We start from the raw sequence: 20,466 nt of genomic DNA, 5'->3' as shown, positions 1-20,466 counted from the left end.
ACTTTGAAGATGTGCATTCCGTGTTTTTGTTTTGGTCTGTGTGATTCCGCCCACTGCCAGTCTAACCAATAGTATTTAGTACACCCCGGGTAGCCAGAGAGCAGAAAACAACATATCACAGCCATGAACAGGGTCAGAGATGGCAGATGCATGTCCTCACCCACAGTCAGGCAGAACTGCAGGACGTGTACCGCTCCTTCCTCCTTCAGGAAACTCATAAAACGAAACAACAGATCCTGTTGCTCTCTGATCTCCTTCAAATCCAACTTCAACACCTGACAAAAGAACAAACAAAAGAAACAACCTGTAAGGTTTTGTTCAGAACACTTACAAGATGCAATAACTCAAAAAGCACTGAAATAATATTATAAGTACACTTTGAAACTGATCAACCTTCTCATTACAAGTCTTTTCCTTAAGACGTCTTGATAAAAGCTGATATCATTATATTAAGGTGGCCACACAAGTACACACCGAGGATTTCGTTTTGCGTGGGTCTGCAAACTTCTCCAGGAAGGGCATCAGCGCAGATGGAGGGTCAGTCACTGGCTCAGGCTAACAGCACAAATGACAGAAAAACAAGGAAAAAAGATGTTTAAAAAGAAGGAAAGTCTGATTGACCAGACTATAATTCATTTGGTTGATTCACTCACTGGAGTATCATCTATGAAAATGAGCACCATGTGATTCACTGTGTCCTGGAAGAAAAACAAAAGCGATTCATGAATATGATTAACAACTACAAGATTTCCTCACAGAAAAACAATATTTATTTACATTTATACAGTGTATCAAATGCAGCTATTGCAAAACAAGATATTAATGGGTAGCTGCACTTAAATCATCAAAAAATGATAAATGAACCTTAAATATGATTTTTTTCACCACATCATATTAATGAAGAACAAAGAGAAAATATATCTATGGTTTAATGTCCTCATTTAAGCTGTTAGACTCACAGGATCAGCCACAAAGTCCATTATTGGCAGAAAAACAGAACCTGTCATGACCTCTCGAATCAGCAGGGCCAAAGATCTGAGAACGAACCACAAAGCTTGAACAAATATACCAACTGACCCTCATCACATTTATTCACACTTAGAGACTTGTTCAAAGCTTTAGGGTAATAAGACTTTTATTAATTTATTTTTTAAGAAATTAATGCTTTTGTTGAGAAAGGATGCATTAAATTAATCAAGTGACAACAAAGACTGTTACAAAAAAAAAATCTGCTTCAAATAAATGCTGTTCTTTTGAACTTTCTATGTATGAAATAATACTGAAAAAATATATTATGTTTTTTACAAGCATATTAATCAATGCAACTCTTTTCAACACTGAGAATAATAAGACATGTTAATTGAATAAACACATTCAGAATGATTTCTGAAGGATCAGGTGACACGGAAAACTGGAGTAATGATGTTGAAAATTCAGCTTTGATCACAGGAATAAATTACATTTTAAAAATATACATCAAAATATTAATGTATTTTTATCAAATAAATGCAGCCTTGAGAGATCAAATAAATGCAGCCTTGATGAGAATAATGAGACTCCTTTTAAAAAACATTAATAAGTTTATATATATATATATATATATAGATATATATATATATATATATACCCTATATATATATATATAATGTATATATTTCTGGATATGGAACAGTATATATACATTATACATATATATATATCTTAACTATATATATATATATTATAATATTTTATAACTATATATATATACATATACATATATATATATATATATATATATATATATATATGTAGCTTTAGGAGGATATATAGATATATAAAATTGCCCCCAGAGTGTTGAGCAGTAGTGTGAGTGTGTGAGAGATGTACCTGCAGTCTGTAGCTTTAGGAGGCATGACGTAAGGAAACAGTAGCTCTGTGAGTTTCCTCAAGTACAGCAGCTCATCTTTGCGGCTCCGCAGGGCCACATGCAGGTCAGCACCGTATTCGACTAGTGCTGCCTGCTGCAGACCCTCTGTATTCTTCACTGCTCACACCATTTGATCAAAAAAAGATGGTTAAAAAAATTAATTAAACAGATTGTGCCACAAACGCAAATTGTCTTTACACTTAAGATGAGAGATGCTCTACAGGTGAACGAAAGTCCCACGGTTCAGTTCAAAGAACCAATCATCTTTTGATAGTTTATTTATTTAGTTCTTGAATTCTAGACCGAAGCTCCTCTGATATGAAATGATTTCATCACAGGACGCACCTTTCTGCTGTGCTTTTGCAATGATCTCAATGTGCTTCATAGCGGCCTTCACCATTTTGTCCATCACAACTAAGGGAACATCCACCTACAAGACAGTTTCAGTCAGTGTGCCACTTCATAAATCTATAGAAAGTTACAGTATGTAAATTGAGAATAGTGTGAAGGTGTATGTACTCTTTGTGCTCGGTGAGCCAGAACTGCAGCAAAGAAACGGATTGTTTGTCTCAGTTCATCGACACACGCCTCATCATCTGTAATATCTCTGATGGCAACACATCATAAAAGAGAAAAATAAGTTGAATATTTCTTACATTTTGCCAGCTCAAACATGGACTAAAAGTAACTTTTGCCTTTAAAGCAGACACACCTGTACCATGGGTACACAAAGTTCTCTAGAACTAACTCCAAAACCTGAAGATCAGTCAAACAAAGGATTTATTAATTTGATTTATTCATTTGCTTACATAATATATCATTTTACTCAAGACTGGAATTACGGCTCTACCTCTGAAATACTGGCATCCACTTTGGACGGCACTTTTAAGTCCAGCCATGGCTGATAGTTCTCCAGCAGAAGGGTAGGTCTTTGGAATAAAAAACACAATAATAATTCAACACTCAAGAAAAAAAAATTTCCAAATACAAAACAACTGATCTTGCCCTTTAATTTGTATTGTGGAATGCTACAGAATTATTTGTTTGGTTTGTCTCAAGCTAGAATTGTTCTTTGCGTTTTAAGTTTAAACCCAAGATGAATAATGTACAATGCAAAACTTGAAGGAAAGTCTTTAAAACCCAATCTCCTTGCTTAAAAAGATTTTACACCATACCTGTGGCGTTTACACTGGTTTTTCCCACATACTGCACAACTGTGACCCAGCGGGAATAATTCTTGCTGTTTCTGTGGCTGAGGATGCACAGACATACAGTATATTAATCATTAATACAGTACAGACATTAAAGTCTCAAAAGGGTTTAAATGACACGAAATATTCAGTAATATTATCACTTTGACAGTACTGACACTTTTGGATTCAGCTCAAACAAAACTTGAGCTTAATAATGACACTATTGTCTTCTGTAGATCTGTTTTATAGCTGAATCACATTTGTTTCATAATTGACAAATCGACACTGTTATTGAACTGAACTGAATCAATTGACTTGAGCTGTATAATGACACTACTGAGAGCAGCTTATAGCTGAACTGAACTTGTTTCATAATTGATTTATTGAACTGATCTGAATCAACACTGAACAGACTGGAGCTAAATAATGACACTATTGACTTTTTAGAGCTGCTTTAAACACAGAATTCGAATTTATCTTATATTTGATTATGTTTGCATGTTTGATTGTTGTTTTTGTACTATTTGAAACAATCTGTATTGGATAATGCATTATATAAATAAAGATGACATGACTTATAACTAGAGGTCAATAGAGGGTTTTGGCTAATATCTAGAGGTAAGGATTTCAATATAATGCTGATAATATATGCAGAATGCAAACCAAAGTGGGCTGATTTTATGTTCATGGATAAGACAGGAGCTGAGATCATCTCAAAATGTAGGTTTACATGTGACGTGAGGTACCTAGTGGTCACCAGAGATGTTTAAGTCTGCCTACAAGAATACAGAAAATGATGGTTGTCGGTAACAAAAAGGCATAGGTGGACTTTTATAATTTAGTGTTAGACACACAGACAAAGTAAAGAAAGACCAGCACAAGATTAAAAACTCTCAATCCGAGAGGCATATTAATGTTCTTAATGATAAACTGAAGGAAAGAGTTATCAAGTTAGCGACTTTTACGACCAAAGACACATATTTATGTAGTTTTATTTAAATGTTGTTATAATGTGTTTGTGTCTAGATGGTTTGTTTGGGGTTTTCTCCTGCTATTATGTGCACTTACCCGCCTCTATCTTTTTTCAATTGCTTCTCAGCTCAGTTAATTCCTGCAATAACTGCCCTAGCTACGAGAGATTCATGTAGTCCACAATAAAGAATGCAGAAGACTTCAGACAAACAAATTCCTTTTACCCGCCTCCAGATGTTGTAATTTCCACACTGTTTCTGTTAAAGCTGTTGCTCATAAGTTGTGGAAAACTCTGTAGGGAGTTTAGGATAGTGCAGGCCATGTTTGTGCAGTCTAAAGCAGACCCTGATACAGATAAGGAAGTTTCCTGCCTGAGACCATCTGGGGGCCAGAAGGCCAGGGGTGAAAGGAAATGCTCAAGTGTGCCCTCTCACGGTTAATAGCAGTACTAAAAAGAGCCAAGATAGAAAGGGAGCTGGGAGCTGGAGTGGAGAAAGATGCATGGGAAGTGATCTCTCTTTTGCCTCTCATTTTAGCCACCAGTTAACCCAGCTGCACAGGCACTTGGGCTGACCCTTCCTTGTCAGAGGTCCCCATGATAAAAAGGGGCACTGGGAGAGAGAAAAGAAAGCAAAGAAAGAAAGAACCAAACAACAAGCAAAGTGGGCCGTGCTGAAGAAGGTTCCAGAACATCTTGCAGTTGTAGGTGTGAGGCTGACCAATATCCCCACCATCCTCCCAAGCACCAGCTGGCTTTGAGAGTGCATCTTACAGTAAGACTAACTACCTGAAAACACCTGGCCATACTGCTGCTGTCAAGAGGTTACAACTCTAATTTTATCCTGGGCCCAGGGCAATCATGATTTCAACCAGTGGGGACATGTGATGAAGGTTTTATATCTGACCCAAGAACTGCCTACTTCAGCCCTGACTCACAATGACACAAATAGAGCTGCTCCAAATGATCGGCTAACGACCTGATAATCGCTTTAATTGGTGGTCTCTATAAAGGTAGACCTCATAAACCGATCTTAAGCTGACAGAGGTCTGCAAGCTGTGAGAGGTTTGGCACGACATGCAGCAGCACTGTCTCAATCTGTCCACTGCATGTAAAATAATTATAATGCTGAAGGTGAGGTTCAAATCATATTTCATATTCATTTCACTCAAGTAGCCTGAGTTCAAGTCCCGCCTCTGGGACCTTTTTCTGATTCTGCCCCCTCTCTCTCTCTAGCTCTCTCTCTCTCGTGCGGAGTGCATGCTGGGAGTGTGTGGGAGCTGAGCGTGTTGGTGATTGTGGAAAACTTGGTTTTCAAACTTTTTTCCAACTTTTCTTTTTCCCCTCACTAGTCAGTTTTATAAATAGTAGAAAACAAGGTTTATTGTTTGGTTTGCATGGTTTTTCAGACGCCAGAATGGAGTCTGTTTCCATGCTATGAACGCCAACTCTGTCACTCTGGAATGGGTGCAAGTGTGTACCAGAGGCCGGAGTGACAGTGGAAGAGCTGCTCTTACAGGAGGGCAAGTTGGTTTCGAAAAACTGTTAATCAGTTGACTGTGAACGGAATATGGGTAAAGGAAGCATTTGTTATGGTAACCCCGCTATCCGCTCCAGCAATGAAAATCATTATTTCAAATGTTCCGCCGTTTATATCTAATGAGACCATCATGAAAGAACTGCAGAGGTTTGGAAAGATCGCAAGCCCTGTAAGAATGATTCCGCTTGGATGCTAAAACAATGCGCTTAAGCACGTTCTTTCTTTTAGATGGCAAGTCTTTATGTTTTTGAACTCCCAGGAGCATACTTTAGAAGCCTCTTTCCGTGTTTATCACGGGAAGAGTTCATACATGGTTTACGCCAGCACTGAGAGCCTGAAGTGTTATGAATGTGGGGACTTGGGCCATAAACGCTTTGCATGTCCACATAAAGATGACCAACGTGCGTCTACATCTTGTGGTGATGTAAATAATACCGATCAGCAAACGAGTGAAAGTGAAGAACAGAGAACTGAGGAGCAGGAGGAGGGCAGGGCAAGATGCAGGAGGTGAGTGAGATTAATTTACATGCTGTGAGTGTGGAGCAAGCTGGATGTAGTTCTGTCTCTGATATACATGGAGATGTAACAGCTGATATTGATAAGAGTGAGGCCCAGAGTGGTGTGGAATATGTGTGTGAAGTTAATAATGTGGCACAGGCAAAAAGCTTAGAGGTAAATATGGATGATTAGATGGATAGTTTATCCCAGTGTATGGATGATGGATTAGGAGATGATAAACAGTGGACAGAGGGCTCAAGAGGAACTGATAAAGATTTGTATACTGTTGAAGAAATCAACGCATTTCTTGATAAAACTAAGGGTAAAGCTGGCATTGAAGTAAGTAATTACTTTCCTGATATTGACAAATTTACTTCTTCGGTGTTGTGGGATAGGAAGGTGAGTAGCTATGAGGAGCTCTCACAACAGAAGCGGTATCATCTAAAAACAATATTACTGGTCTTAGACAAGGCAAAAAGACAGGGAAAAAAATAAAAAAAACCAAATAATCTCAACCTCTCTTAACCTCTCTTTTTCTCCCTCTTCCTTTCACCTTCCCTTAACCATATCTTATCGAGATATCAATCAAGATCAGGAGATCAATTAATGTAAATGGAATGAGGGTTGGGAGGAAGATTAGTTTACTATCAGAAATAATACAATTGAAAGATCTGAGTGTTGTTGTTTTTTGCAAGAAGCCCATAGCAATCAGAACAATGAGATTGATTGGGGCTTGTGGTGGGAAGGAAAACGAATTCTTAGTCATGGGACTATTTTAAGTGCAGGAATGGCTGTGCTTTTTTCCCCTGTTCTCAAAACAAAGATTTTATCAAAACATGAAGTGGTATCAGGGAGATTATTGGTTGTAAGGGCTGAAATTAGGAATTTTCATGTTTTGTATGTGAACATCTATGCTCCTAATATAGGAGAAGAGAGAGTACAGTTTTTTTATTAAACTAGAGCACTTTTTAAAACAACAGCAGGATGGTGATGTTATTGTATTAGGTGGAGATTGGAACTGCACTTTAGAGTTTACACAAGATAGAACTGGAGAAGAACCTCTTGCAAAGTCAGCTATTTTTTTTTAGCTAATATTATAAAAAAAATTAACTTCTCAGATGTATGGAGAGAGCATAATTCATCAGTATGGCAGTATACATGGATGAAAGTCAGCAATGGAAGCATTTCTGGTGCACGTTTGGATAAGTTTTACAGTAGGTGGCCAACCAGAGTGTGCTTGCCACCGCCACGTCTGCAAAGTGCATTTGCAGTTATCAAACCAACGCATCAAAGCACTTTGAATTATGTGTTATATTATCCTATAGAAATGGTGGTTTACTTTTCATCTGAGAATTAAAAGTGGTAGCCTATTTTAGTGAGCTAGGCTTCATACGCAATCTATATGCAAAATGTCAATATTCTCATATATTATGCTTATTTTTGTCACAAGTATATTTTCAATTTATGTATAAAAATCCTTATATAAAACAGCATGCATTTTTGACACGCACATACTTTCTTATTCGTTGCCTTTCCTTTATATTGAGAGAGAACTACTTGGGAAAAAGATATCTGTCGTTACTTAATTTATTTTAGTAAAACGTGAGGCACTGTATAATTCCCTCCCATTATTTAGGCTTAGCTAAAACAAGAAACGAATAAATTAAACCTGGCCACAATTTAGCTAAATCACTGAAACTGAAAAGAATGGATGCAATAATAAAACGTCCTCACGTTTAAACTCGAGTTCTCTCATTATAATCAACAAAGTGCACACGATGTAAAAAAGAGCTTCATTAATTGACAACTTCAGGGATTTTAAACGCATCCTCTTATACAGTTTAAGTAAAAAAAAAGAATAAAAAAATAAATAAAAAACCCAAAAAAAACTGCAAACGCATTAAAATACACAAGTGTACACTATTAAATAAAAATATTAATATATTAAAATATCAGAGTGCAAGATTTGTGCAGTGCGCATAATGCTGAGTGCGACGCACAACATTTATTCTTATTTGTCTACATATTTTATCTTTATTACAAATCTTGTTTGGTTTTATTTTGTATAATTGCATGTAAAAAATAATTAACTTTGTATCATTGCATGTAAAAAAAACTTTGTAATGCATATGCAAAATGTGAAACTGCAATCTTATTCGCAGTCTATAGCATTTTATAATTATTTGCACAATAATTTTTAACATAACCTGCATTGTATCTTTATTATTTAATGCAAAAGAGATTTATTAAAACAAGTTCATGAGAGAATCAAGAACAACTAATGATCAATCATTTGGAGCGACATCGGTGTTAGATCATTTTAAAATATCAAATTGCCTTCAATTTACAGGTTATAACTGCATCTGTCTCAGTTGTAGACTTCTGAAGATTTATTTTTAATGCGGATCCCATACTGTAACCTAAAAGAAATGTGCTCTATTACTATTAATATTCAAGTGTTTGTGCGAAAATTATTAATGCACGTGCATTACAGGGAGGTGTCCTCGTGATCACTTGAATTTTTTCCTGATAATGAAATAACTTAAAATTGGGTCACCTCACATACATGGAAAATATATCAACAAAAAGCTTAAAATTTTTACTATTAAACTAACCAATTCAAAATGAATGCTAATACTCCCTGATTATGTAATCTGTGAAGGTTGCATTTCTCTCTAAAGGCGCGTCCATGTGAGAGAGTCAGCACCATGAATGTCATCTTGCAGCAGACAAGAAAACATTAGTTTATTAATAATTAAAATGTCTCCTTTTTCACAATTATTAGGCTACTTCTGCCTGTGCTTTGTGGCAAACTTAATTTAATATAAACATGCGATTAGTTGAATAATGACCTAAATTAACGACTACTAGTAACTAAAAAAAATCTTACGCGGGGGGCAGCCCTATTAAAAACCCTCTAGACATCTCTGTTAATGTTTTTAAAGCTTTTTATACGCATTTACATAAATTCTGGTTTCAGAACGGTCCATAACGGAGAGATGACATTAACATTGATTTTTCTTCTGAAACACAAAAACGAAAATTGAAATAAAATTGATGGTCAACCTTTCTCCATTCTGCAGATATTGTTGCTTCTGGTTTGTGCACTGTACATCACAGAAAGTCTACAAAATATGTTGTCTCCCAAAAACTCAGGTCTTATTTGTTAAGTCATAACACATGTGTATTTAGCAAATCTAAAACTGCCTATAAAACACGTTCATAGACGGATATGTTTCTGATGTCTGGACTCTGTTTGTTTGGGATTTAGAAAAACATAAAGAGATGGTTCAATATATTGGTAATGAATACATTCTGTGAGAATTTATATTTCAGGTTTTGACTGAATGTCACTTCAATAATGCTGGAATTGCCCAATAATGAAACGAAAAATGATTAGGCCTGCATGATGTCTTGGGACAGTTTCTTATTACTGCAATATATTTTTACATTTGTATTGCCAAAATGACTGCAGCGTTGCGTGTACAATTAAAACTGAAAATAGTCAAAGCAGCACATTAAGAACAAAAGTCTTTGTCTCTCTCTCAGAGGCGCCTCATGCTTAAACCTGCTCTGCAAGTTTGAAATGCTCATCAGATATTCTCCTTATGAAAGAGCAAGATATTCACACCTTTATTTCAACCCCTACAAGCAATACAGAACTACCCCCAAACCCCAACCCCTCCAGCTGGACACTGAATTCAGTCACACTGGTTGCTTAGTATAAAATGAAAAAGAAAAGAAAAAAAAAGTGGTGTAACATAAACCAGCGAAATGCAGAATACACACATCTGTATTAATCATTTTATATATTATTTTATTATCAAAAAAAAAAAATAATAATAATAAACACCACAATCCGGGATTTTGAATCATTGACTACCTTCTACCACTGGACCATGGATTGATTAACTTGATAAACCAAACTTGCCTTTTCTATTGCATGTTTGCATACACAAGACAGATGCACTCTTTATTCATCTCACTTAATAATAAAACTATAGATAATTCTGTTTATTTTAGCGTTCAAATGCTGATCATATATGCCTTATATATATATATATATATATATATATATATAATATATATATATATATCATATATTATATATGAACTGAACTGCCAATGAGCACACTGCTTTTTGATGCTGCTTTTGAAGAATACTTATAAAAAAGTATATGCTTTTGAAAAATACTTAGACTTATAGCCTAGCACCGATGGTAATAGCATCGTTTATTTTTCAACCTCACATAAAAATTATTAATGGAACAAAAACACATTTTTGCTGTAATAATTAATTACTAATAATTAAATATGAACCAAAGCGCGATAATATTAACAACTTACTGTCATTATTAGCCCTTCATGGATTCAGTCTTATATGTATTATATGTAGCTTACTGTGAATATAAACCATCAGTTTCTGACATGGGAAAGCTAAACTGCACCTGCTTTTAAAGATTTGCATTTCAGCCCGAGCTCGACATGTTCACGCTGACAAAGATGGCAGAAAGCGCATCCGGTTTATTTGATCTATTTTACAGAAGCACAACGTTTTGTTGATATTCATGTGAGTTTACACAAAAATAAAGGTACACCATTTACCGTTTCGAATGAAATATTAGTCTTATCTGTATGAGCAAAAGTGACAGCGTACTTCAAGTTGTTTCCACTGTTATGAAGAACAGACGCTTAGATATACGCCTAACAATGCACTTTTAAATCTTTAAACTGACATTGAAATATGCTTTAAGTGTTCTATATCTACAGATTTTATTTTAAGGAAGTTGTGATGATTTGAGAAGGCTAAATTGATCAAACGTGATCAACTCAGCTGTCTGCCGCTATCTGCTTGGTCATCACTCAAAAAAAAAAAAAAAAAAAAAAAAAAACTTGAATTTAACAGAACAAAAACAAAACAAAAAAAAGTTCCAAACATTTTTCTAAATTAATTAATAATGCAACAATAAGAACTATTTTAATGGCGAGAGAGAAAAGAGACGCAGGCTTCAGTCGTACTCGGGCCGAAGATACCGGTAAGCTGTCGGCCAAGAGCTGCTATAGGGCTTAGGCTTGAGGCCCGTGCTGGGCTCTACCTAATTTCTGTGTTTGGAAACGAATATTGTGAATCAGGGGTTGTTTGCGAATTAAATGACAAAATTCTTAAGCTTTATTGTGTTTACTAATTTATTTATTTATTTTTAATTGTATTCTTATTATTTATTTATTTTTTTTGTTACATTTTATGGATTCCCCCAATCTCCCGCACGGCCAAACTCTGTATATGAAACCGTATCACCTTTTTTTTTTTTCTTTTTTTTTATGGATTAATTATTATTTAAACACCTTTTAATTAATACAAAGAAAAAATAAAAAGTGATCAATTTCTTAATTCATGGACATAATTTTCGGCATGTCATGGGCTCTGTATATGGGAATAAAATGGGTTAAAAAAGGCCAGATAACGGATAAATATGTGTGACCTGCTGAAATAAGCAAATTATTAAATGTAGGTTTCAAGCCTTTCGTAATTTGTGACATTTATGTTACTATAATGCCAAAATATGTTAGAACTAGGCCTAGCCTATAACATGCAACAATAAGCCACCTTTTCACTCATTTTATTTTTTATGGCATAATGCACACATCCTTCAATGTAATCTAAACCTTCCAAGTTAATATCTTACTTTTTGTACCATTTCTAGTTTTTTCATGTCACAGTTTTAGCCTATTATTCTTGATTTTTGTTTTGTTTTTTTCCAAGTTTTTTTTAATGACGTGAGTCAGAGTAAATTGTGACGCGAATCAAGTCACATAAACTTGCATACAAAAATACAACTATAACTACGCCAACACACCTGACCAACGGCTGAGGTCAGGATTTTTTCGTTCAAAAACTTTCATTAGCCTGTAGATCGAAATGAAAGCCCCTTAATACAACATAAGGAAATTGTATAGTTTTAATGGTTTTCATAATGACTGTTTAATAACCATAACATACAGTATAAGAGCCTTCGTGTAAATTTTTTTTATTTATTTTTTGATGCATTAGTGAGATATGACTATCTCACGTTTTGAAATTAACTTTCTAAAAATACATTTTAGATTAATTTTCTAATGATTTTTTAAGGATGTTATAATGTTATATTATAAAGTTATTTTTGTTTTATTTCATTATTTGATCTCCGTTTACAAAACAAAATATATTTCCAGTCAGTTTTCAAACTGTCCCTTTGCACCACCTGGCGGTAGTTTCGTGAACGACTTTAACACGCGATTGATTTGCAGTTAATGCCGTAGCCCTGCGGCGGTATTAGCCATTTTGGTTGGCCACCTACTGTATATATCACACAATATGAAAAATAAGATTGTTAATACAGCTATCACCCCAACTGTTTTTTCTGATCATAAGCTTATCACAATTGAGTATATATTAACTGAAAAAAAGCATATGAGAAATTACTGGCATTTTAAAGTTGAACTTTTGGATGATAAACATTTTTGTGAGAATTTTAAACTTTTTTGGGAAGCCTGGAAAAGTGTATTTATGAAAGTGTCATTCTATGGTGGGAAGTCGGTAAAGTGCACATAAGAGGGTTTTGTCAACAATATACATCTCATTCCTCTTTAGTTCTGAAAAAGACATTAGAGTGGTTGGAAAAAGAGATCATGGAAATAGAAAAGAAAATGAATGATAATGATGCTAGAAATCTACAAGACCTGTACACTGAAAAAAAAAAAATTCAGCTAAGCTCCTTTTTAAATGAAAAAGTTAAAAGAGCACTTGAACAGTGCAGAAATCAACTGTTACAAGATCTTCCTGTTTTAACATTGGAACACAAACAATGTTTAGACACTGAACTCACTTTTGAAGAGATTACTGCTGACGTTACGGGACTTTCCTCAGGACGTACACCAGGACTAGACGGATTACCTGCTGAATTTTATAATAGTTTTTGGAATGTTATTGTTCATGATTATTTTGAGGTAATCCAAAAATGTATCAAAGAAAGAGTTCTTCCTTTGAGTTGTCAGCGGGCAGTTTTATCGCCACTCCCCAAAAAAGGTGACCTGACGTTCTTAAAGAACTGGAGACCTGTAGCAATTTTAGGCTCTGATTATAAAAAAAATTCAAAATGTTTGGCCAATAGGGTAAATGGTGTACTGCATACAATAATACATAAAGATCAGTCATATTGTATAAAAAAAAAAAATACATTTGGTACGGGACATTTTTGACTTTGCCTCTTATAATAATACCAATATACGTTTTCTGTTATTAGACCAAGAAAAAGCCTTCGACAGATTTTATCATATTTTTCTTTTTGATACTTTAAAGGCGTTTGGTTTTAGAGACAAGTTTATCTCCAAAATAAAACTGCTGTATGCTGGGGCCACCTGTGTGATTAAAATGGCTGGTGACCTCAGTATTCCTATGAAAGTCAAGAGAGGCATATTTCAGGTCAACTTTATAGTATAGCCATTGAGCCCTTACTATGTAGACTGAGGAGACAGCTTACAGGTCTACAGGTCAATACATTGGATTTTAAGTGTCCTAACAAGCTTTCTGCATATGCAGACGATGTCACAGTTTTGATTCGAAATCAAAATGATGTTGAGTGTGTAAAGATGGCTTTGGAATGTTGTGGGAGTGCGTCTTCAGCCAAAGTTAACTGGCAAAAAAGTGATGCTCTGTGGTGTGGTCAAGACTTTATTAGTCCATCACTACCTGGTGGTTTGCAGTGGAGGAGAGAGGGGTTTAAATATTAAAAAATAAATATAAAAAAATTTGTGAGGGACTAGTAAAAAAAGTGTGATTGGTTGTATCACTGGAAATGGTTGCCACCCCAGCTGTCCTATCAGGGGAGAACCCTGGTCTATAAGAACCCGGTTGCATCGTCTTTTTTTGGCACAAAATGATGATTCTAGAGCCTCCGGAAGACCTAGTAAGAAGAATTCAACAGCACCTGGTGGACTTCTTCTGGTCAGGACAGCACTGGTTGAAGGCACCAGTGCTCTATCTGTCAATACAGGAAGGAGGACAGGGGTTGGTCGACATTAAATTCAGAGTCAGAGCTTTTAGACTCCAGGTGGCTCAGAGACTCCTATATGGGGAAGATGTAAACTGGGCTGGGGTACCCTGTACCCTTTTGAAGAGAGCAGGCAATATGGGATTAGACTGCCATTTGTTACTTGTGGACACTGAAAAACTAGACCTGAAAAGACTGACACCTTTTTACAGATCAATGTTAAAAACATGGACATTTTTCAGTTTCTCTCGGGAGCCAAATGGTGTGAAGGGGCTATGGCTGAGAGAAGAAGAAGCACTGGATTTAGATGCTTTTAAATCAGGATCCCTCAGAAAAATGTTGGGGACTGCTATTTTGTTTCTGAGGATGGATGGATTTCTGCTGAAAACTTGGCTTTAAAACTGGGCATAAGATCAGCTCGAGTGGAAGATAGACTGTTGACTCAAATCTTTGAGTTTTTGCCAAATAAACATATACTGTCATCATACAAAACCTGAATTTTTCAGCTGATATTAGAACATGGCAAGAAATGGAAAACAGCTTACATTATACAGGGTTTTTCCTATATTGAAAATTTTTTGGCGGCCGCCAAAGCGATTTTTTTGTCCCGCCAAAGCCATATTTTGATGTGTAATTGGGTTTGGTGAGTGAAGCAGTCTACAGACGGAGTGACGGAGAGAACGAGCACAGCGCCCCTCCCCCCGCGCTGCGCCAATCGCACTCTCCGTCTTCAGTTCTGTCTTTGCTCTCTCCCCTCGCCTCAAAATCAACTGATCCTAAAGGTCGGGAGACCGAATCCATGTTTTTGCACGTGCTGCATTCGGAGAATATTTTTCCTGAATTACCGCTGGGGTGTGAATTGCAGTCAAAAAAAAGTTGCCTCATCTCCTCTTACAACTTGTGACAAGCATTCCGCACATGCAGCGGACATAACTTTAAATAGGGCTTGGGCGTCGTGACGTCATTACTTGGCGTGGCCGCCATGCTGATGGCCTCCTTTACTGCTACTCGGACTACCGCGCAGTGTTTAGACATACTCCCTCTCAGCCGTGTGTCTTAATTTGATTAATTAAAAAATCTATTTCAACCATGGTAAACCGTTGCTGTATTGTGGGGTGTAATAGCGCAACACATAATCGCCCTTTGAAAAAAAATGGATTAACTTGCCACTGCTTTCCTGCTTGGAGGCGCGACCACGGAGACCAAGTGAGGTATAATATCTGAATATTAATTTATATAGCTTAAGTAAACACTGAAAATAAGGTAAATTTCCTGGGCTACTCATCCAAAAAAACGGAAAATTTCTACATTCATCTTTCTGTTGCTATCCCTCTGCTGACAGCAAAAATTCGTACTACAAAACTGCTGCATTAACTAAGCGAGATTGTGAAGCTATGTCTAACGTGACTTTGCTTACATTGGTGTGAAATCCTGCTCTCACAACAACCACGCTGTTATCTTAAAAAGGCCAATATCACGCTAAGGTTGCATTTCAAGTAACGTTAAGCAAAACGATGGTTTAAAAATATCTGTTTTGCTGGAAGGGCAACTGTGTAGCAACAGGACAACAGTCCGATGGAAGGGCTAACGGGATATTTTACAGGAAAATACTACAACGGGAAGACAGCCGGGAAAAGAGCTCAAATACATGAGAACCCCGGAAAAAAACGGGAGGGTTGACAGCTACTAACTAAACTTTTGAACACATAAGTTAGTTAAAAGTACATGTGAATGGTTGTTAGCACTAACGGTAACTAAACTAGCAACTAGGCGGAGAGCAGTTTACCTTTGTCCAGATTACTGTATACTGTTTGCCGGCTTTATGATCTGCAGCTCCTTAACCCATCCATTTGTGAACTGCACATGAGACTCCAATGACTTGTAGCTTCGGAACTGTTCTGAAGTGTAGGCGCTCACAAAACAAACAAGGTAGCCGAAGATATCTGTAATGCAAAAGTGCGGCAGCAACTCGTCGTTGGTGCTCCACTCTTTGTTGGGATTTTCATATTGATCCAAACCGTTAATAGTGCCGATTTTGTCCACATACCGATCCCTGGCATCCCTACTTAGTGTATCCCTGTAAATCCCACAACCTTTTCGCGATTTTGACATATTTTTTCTTTCTCCCAACTCTGTTTCTTCTCGTTCGACTTGCTGTATGTTTACATTCACGACGCCATCAACATGGCCGCCACGTCCCAGAATGCAACGCGGCGCCCAAGCCCTATAAACGCAAAAAAAATCTATCCAGTTATGAAGTGTGTGTGTGTGTGTGTGTGTGTGTGTGTGTCCGCTAAAGTCCGATTCATTATAATGAATGGTTAAAGCAGTCGGTCTGCCCGTCAGTGTCTGAATCGGTGCAAATCATTACTTCTTAAAAGAATATACACATCTGAAATGAGAAAGTAAGTGTGCTTACCCCATTTAGCAAGAGTGTTTAGTAAAATTTAGCCTTAATAATCCACAGTATGTATAGGCCAATGACAATGTGTAGTAAATGACCTATAAAATAATTTAGTTTAAAGTTAAACTGGAGTGAGATGAAACTAGATCAAAGCACAAAGCAAACTGTTGCTAGCTAGCTGCTAATTTAATTACATTTTATATGGTAAAAAAATTACACTATTACACCTTTTAACGCTACGTTTTTAATGCTACTTTTTAATTGATATGATTACACTAAAATAAATTATCAGGTCTATCAAAAAAGGATTTTATCTTTCAAAACTATGAAAGCCAGTCTTGGAAAAATCACAGCTTTTTTTGCAAAGAGGGCAAGAAAGGATGAGAGTGAGAGTGACAGGTAATATCTGTGTCTGATAATTTGCATAATTTGTAAATAGATAAATTGTGATACCTTTGACATTTCAAATATAATTTGGTATCGATGATGTTTACATGTAAAATAAGTTGTAATCGCTTTCTTTTACTATCTAGCCTGACAGTGATCGTTTTTTCATGAATAAATAGGATAAGAAAAAAAAATCACAAACTGTTTCTCTGTATTTATTTTAAATTTAACATTTATTGTCAATTTTGGGCTTGCGGATCATGTGGGTACTAGGGTACTCTTTGCTGTGTGTGGATGACCATGTCGGTCAGCCACCACCGAAGACCAGTTTTGACCCAGGAAAAACCCTGATTAGAACATGGCAAGAAATGGAAAATGGTTTGCTTTCTTTTAAGACACCCCAGCTGGGACTTCTTAGAAATGCTGGAAAGAAAGCTATTTATGTACCGTGTGTAAAGGTGTCACATCTTCAGCTTCAGAATGTGAGACAGTCTAAATGGCAAGAGATTTTTGGGTCAAGCGCTTCCCCTAAAGGTTGCTGGAGGACCTTGTACAAACCTCCCATTGAGAAAAGAACTGGAGACCTACAGTACAGTGGAGGATTGTGCATGGTATAATAGCCACAAGCAGACACAGAACACACCTCGATCCACAGGTTGGGGAAGGATGTCCTTTTTGTGGAGCACAAGAAACTGTCTTCCATTTATTTTTTAATTGTGTGAGATTACAACCATTATAAAAATGGAAGAGTGGTGTCAAACCCTGTGGTAATCAATAAAAACTACAAAGTACAGCAGAAGTACAATTATTTGTTTTTCAAGTTTTATTAAACTTCATATTTGGGCAAGCAAAGATGGCTGTATGGTTGTCAAGAAAAAGTAAATTGAATTTCAATATTGAAGGGATTAATAAAATCCCATATTAGTATAGAGTATAGTTATTATAAGTTGATAAATGATCTGCAGATGTTCAAATATAAATGGGAAGTTAATCAATGCATCTGTGAAGTTGACTCTGATGAAGCTTTGCAAATCTATATTTGAGTAATATTTGTTTTATAAACTTGCGCCAAAAATTGATAATTTTTTATTATTTGTTTTCCTATTCATGCCAAACTACATTTTTTTATTTTTTGTAATAAAGAGACCTCAAAAGTCAAGTCTCTCTCTCTCCCTCCCTCCCCTGTTTCCTGAACCAGCAGTCTACAATGGGTCTGTGCTCAAAGGCTGTTTTTTATTCACTTCCAACTTTGAATTTTTTATTCAAAGTAGGAAGTGAGGCAGTTCCAACTTTGCAAGGACAGTCTGGTGCTTCTGACTCACAGCCTCTAAGTACATGTTTTATATTTAAATAATTTGCCAATGATGATTCAAACGTGAGTTTTGAGCAGTGTAGAGTAGTGCTTGTTGTTTGTCGTTTCTCCGATCGCAAATGCAGACATGGTTTTATGTTTATGCAGCGTGATACACAACACAACATGCAAAAACACAGTATAAGTCATTATAATCAGTAATTAATTCCCCACTGGATGCAATGAATGTCTTGTTTGTAATGGGTTTTTATTAGTTTTGTCTCATCATGCTGGGAGACGGCATCACCGTATGTTAAGGGGTGTAACATTTCCGTCACACGCTTAAGGTATTCGGCCAATCACAACACACAACGCTTTTCAGAACGATGAGCTTTGTAAAAATCGACGTAACAATAATGTACAGTATGTGGAAAATTATGTGTTTTTTTTAACCTTAAACCGCATAAACACATTGCATTACACGAAATACTCAAAATAATGTTCTTTTTAGCAACGTCATATGACCCATTTAAAAATGTAGAAAGTTGATTAAGAACCACCTTCTCCAATAACTTAACCAAGAAAGGCAATTTTGAAATCGGTCTGTAGTTATTTAACACTGAAGTGTCCAGAGTGGGCTTTTTCAAAAGAGGCTGCACCAAGGCATGTTTAAATAAAATATGATGGAACTACACCCTTTAAAAGACTCTGATTCAGTATGGACAGGGTCATAGAACCAACCTCCACATCCCAAATCTGAACTAATAAACGAGGTGGGATAACATCAAGAAAATAAAAAAAAAAAAACACTACTCTACAAAAAAAAAACAACTCGCCATATCAAACTAAATCTAAATGTTATTTATACATACACACTCAGACTATCAGCATATAGGAGCTTATCTCTTTTCCATCTGCTCTCTGCTGGTCTCCATTTTTGCCTAATTAATCAGCTCTCTGCATTAAGCCAGGGTTGAGAAACCGTGTTAGATTTTACCTTTTTAAAAGGGGCTATAGAGTCCAGAACACCACAGCACTCAGAGTTAAAACAATCAACCAACAAATCTAAATCTGAGTACGATGGAGACAATTCTGTGACACACAAATGCATATGAGACTTAAATGCCTCTGAAAACTCAAGAGGCTGTTAAAAGTGTTAATGGGCCTTACACGACGACCTGCTGAATCACAGAAAACCATATTAAAAGTACTAAAATAATGATCTGAGATCCTCACACACCGGAATACTCCAAGACAAGACCAAGCCCAATGTATGCCCTTGTGTGTGAATAGAGCCCACTACTGACCGAGTAAGAATTATCTGTTTTTACTAGTACTTACTTTCCTCTTGGTCTTTATTGAGACGAGGACATTCGGCAGCAGATATTCAGGACTGAGGGAGCAGTAGAGCGTGATCACTCCAGCCAGAAACGACCAGAATATCATGAGAATATGGAGATACCTGGAAGATAAGATATAAAAGACACTCTACTGCATGCCGGGAAATACGTTAGTTAATCACCAATCACATCAGGGATCAGAGTGTGTGGAGATACGCACTGGTTGAGGATGATGGTGGAGGAGATCATGAAGGTGAAGACGCAGAAAATGACCCAACAAACACCAGCAACACCCCTAAAACACACCAAAACGCAGACCTCTCCTCACACAACACATAAAAAAAGAAAGAGATAAAAATATATCTTTAAAAAATAAAGAGAGAGAGAGAGAATCAGTCAGAAGGTATCACACTGCGCTTATTGTTCTGGTACAGTAGTGTTGTACTGGGCTGATATTTGACTGTGTATTACCATATTCATGTATTTACATGATACCATCTGCTTAACAGAGTAACACCATAATACTGTACTTATATATCTTTTATATACGTACACTAACACGTAGAAAAGATCAAATATGATCATATTCACATGGTATTTACATGATCCTTTAAGTAAACAGCAGTGGGTTGATGAAAGTCTGATAATCTTAACCTGCAGATGTGTAAACAGAGTAAATAACACTGAAATATGTGCTCTTAATGACAGTTAAATGATAGTTCTCTGACCTGACAGACGAAGCGCGGGGCTGATATAAACTCTAGAAACATGTCAACACATCCTGACACTAATGTTTTGATCATTCAGCTGTGTTTCACGTGATCAGACTGATCGTTACGCGAGCTGCACTTCCGGGTTTAACGTGAAGGCTGCCGCCGTTTTCAGAATAAAAGTCCTCTGACTG

The 20,466-nt window shown here is 36.4% G+C and overlaps 1 protein-coding gene across 1 annotated transcript in view; it reads right to left on the bottom strand.

Moving 5' to 3' along the window:
* The window catches only part of LOC109100363 (sorting nexin-14), a 43,514-nt gene extending 23,641 nt beyond the window's left edge, over positions 1-19,873 (bottom strand). The window contains 12 exon segments of the mRNA XM_042777347.1: positions 161-275; positions 475-555; positions 654-698; positions 960-1,035; positions 1,870-2,026; positions 2,255-2,339; positions 2,429-2,516; positions 2,622-2,665; positions 2,760-2,838; positions 3,085-3,161; positions 19,564-19,684; positions 19,783-19,873. Coding sequence (XP_042633281.1) covers positions 161-275; positions 475-555; positions 654-698; positions 960-1,035; positions 1,870-2,026; positions 2,255-2,339; positions 2,429-2,516; positions 2,622-2,665; positions 2,760-2,838; positions 3,085-3,161; positions 19,564-19,684; positions 19,783-19,811 — 997 coding nt within the window. The 5' untranslated portion in view covers positions 19,812-19,873.
* Positions 19,874-20,466: the final 593 nt, after the last annotated feature.

This window comes from Cyprinus carpio, chromosome A20 (assembly GCF_018340385.1).
Source record: "Cyprinus carpio isolate SPL01 chromosome A20, ASM1834038v1, whole genome shotgun sequence".
Taxonomy (NCBI): Eukaryota; Metazoa; Chordata; class Actinopteri; order Cypriniformes; family Cyprinidae; genus Cyprinus; species Cyprinus carpio.
Note: the sequence above shows the minus strand (reverse complement) of the source record. Positions and strands in the feature narration are given on the sequence as shown.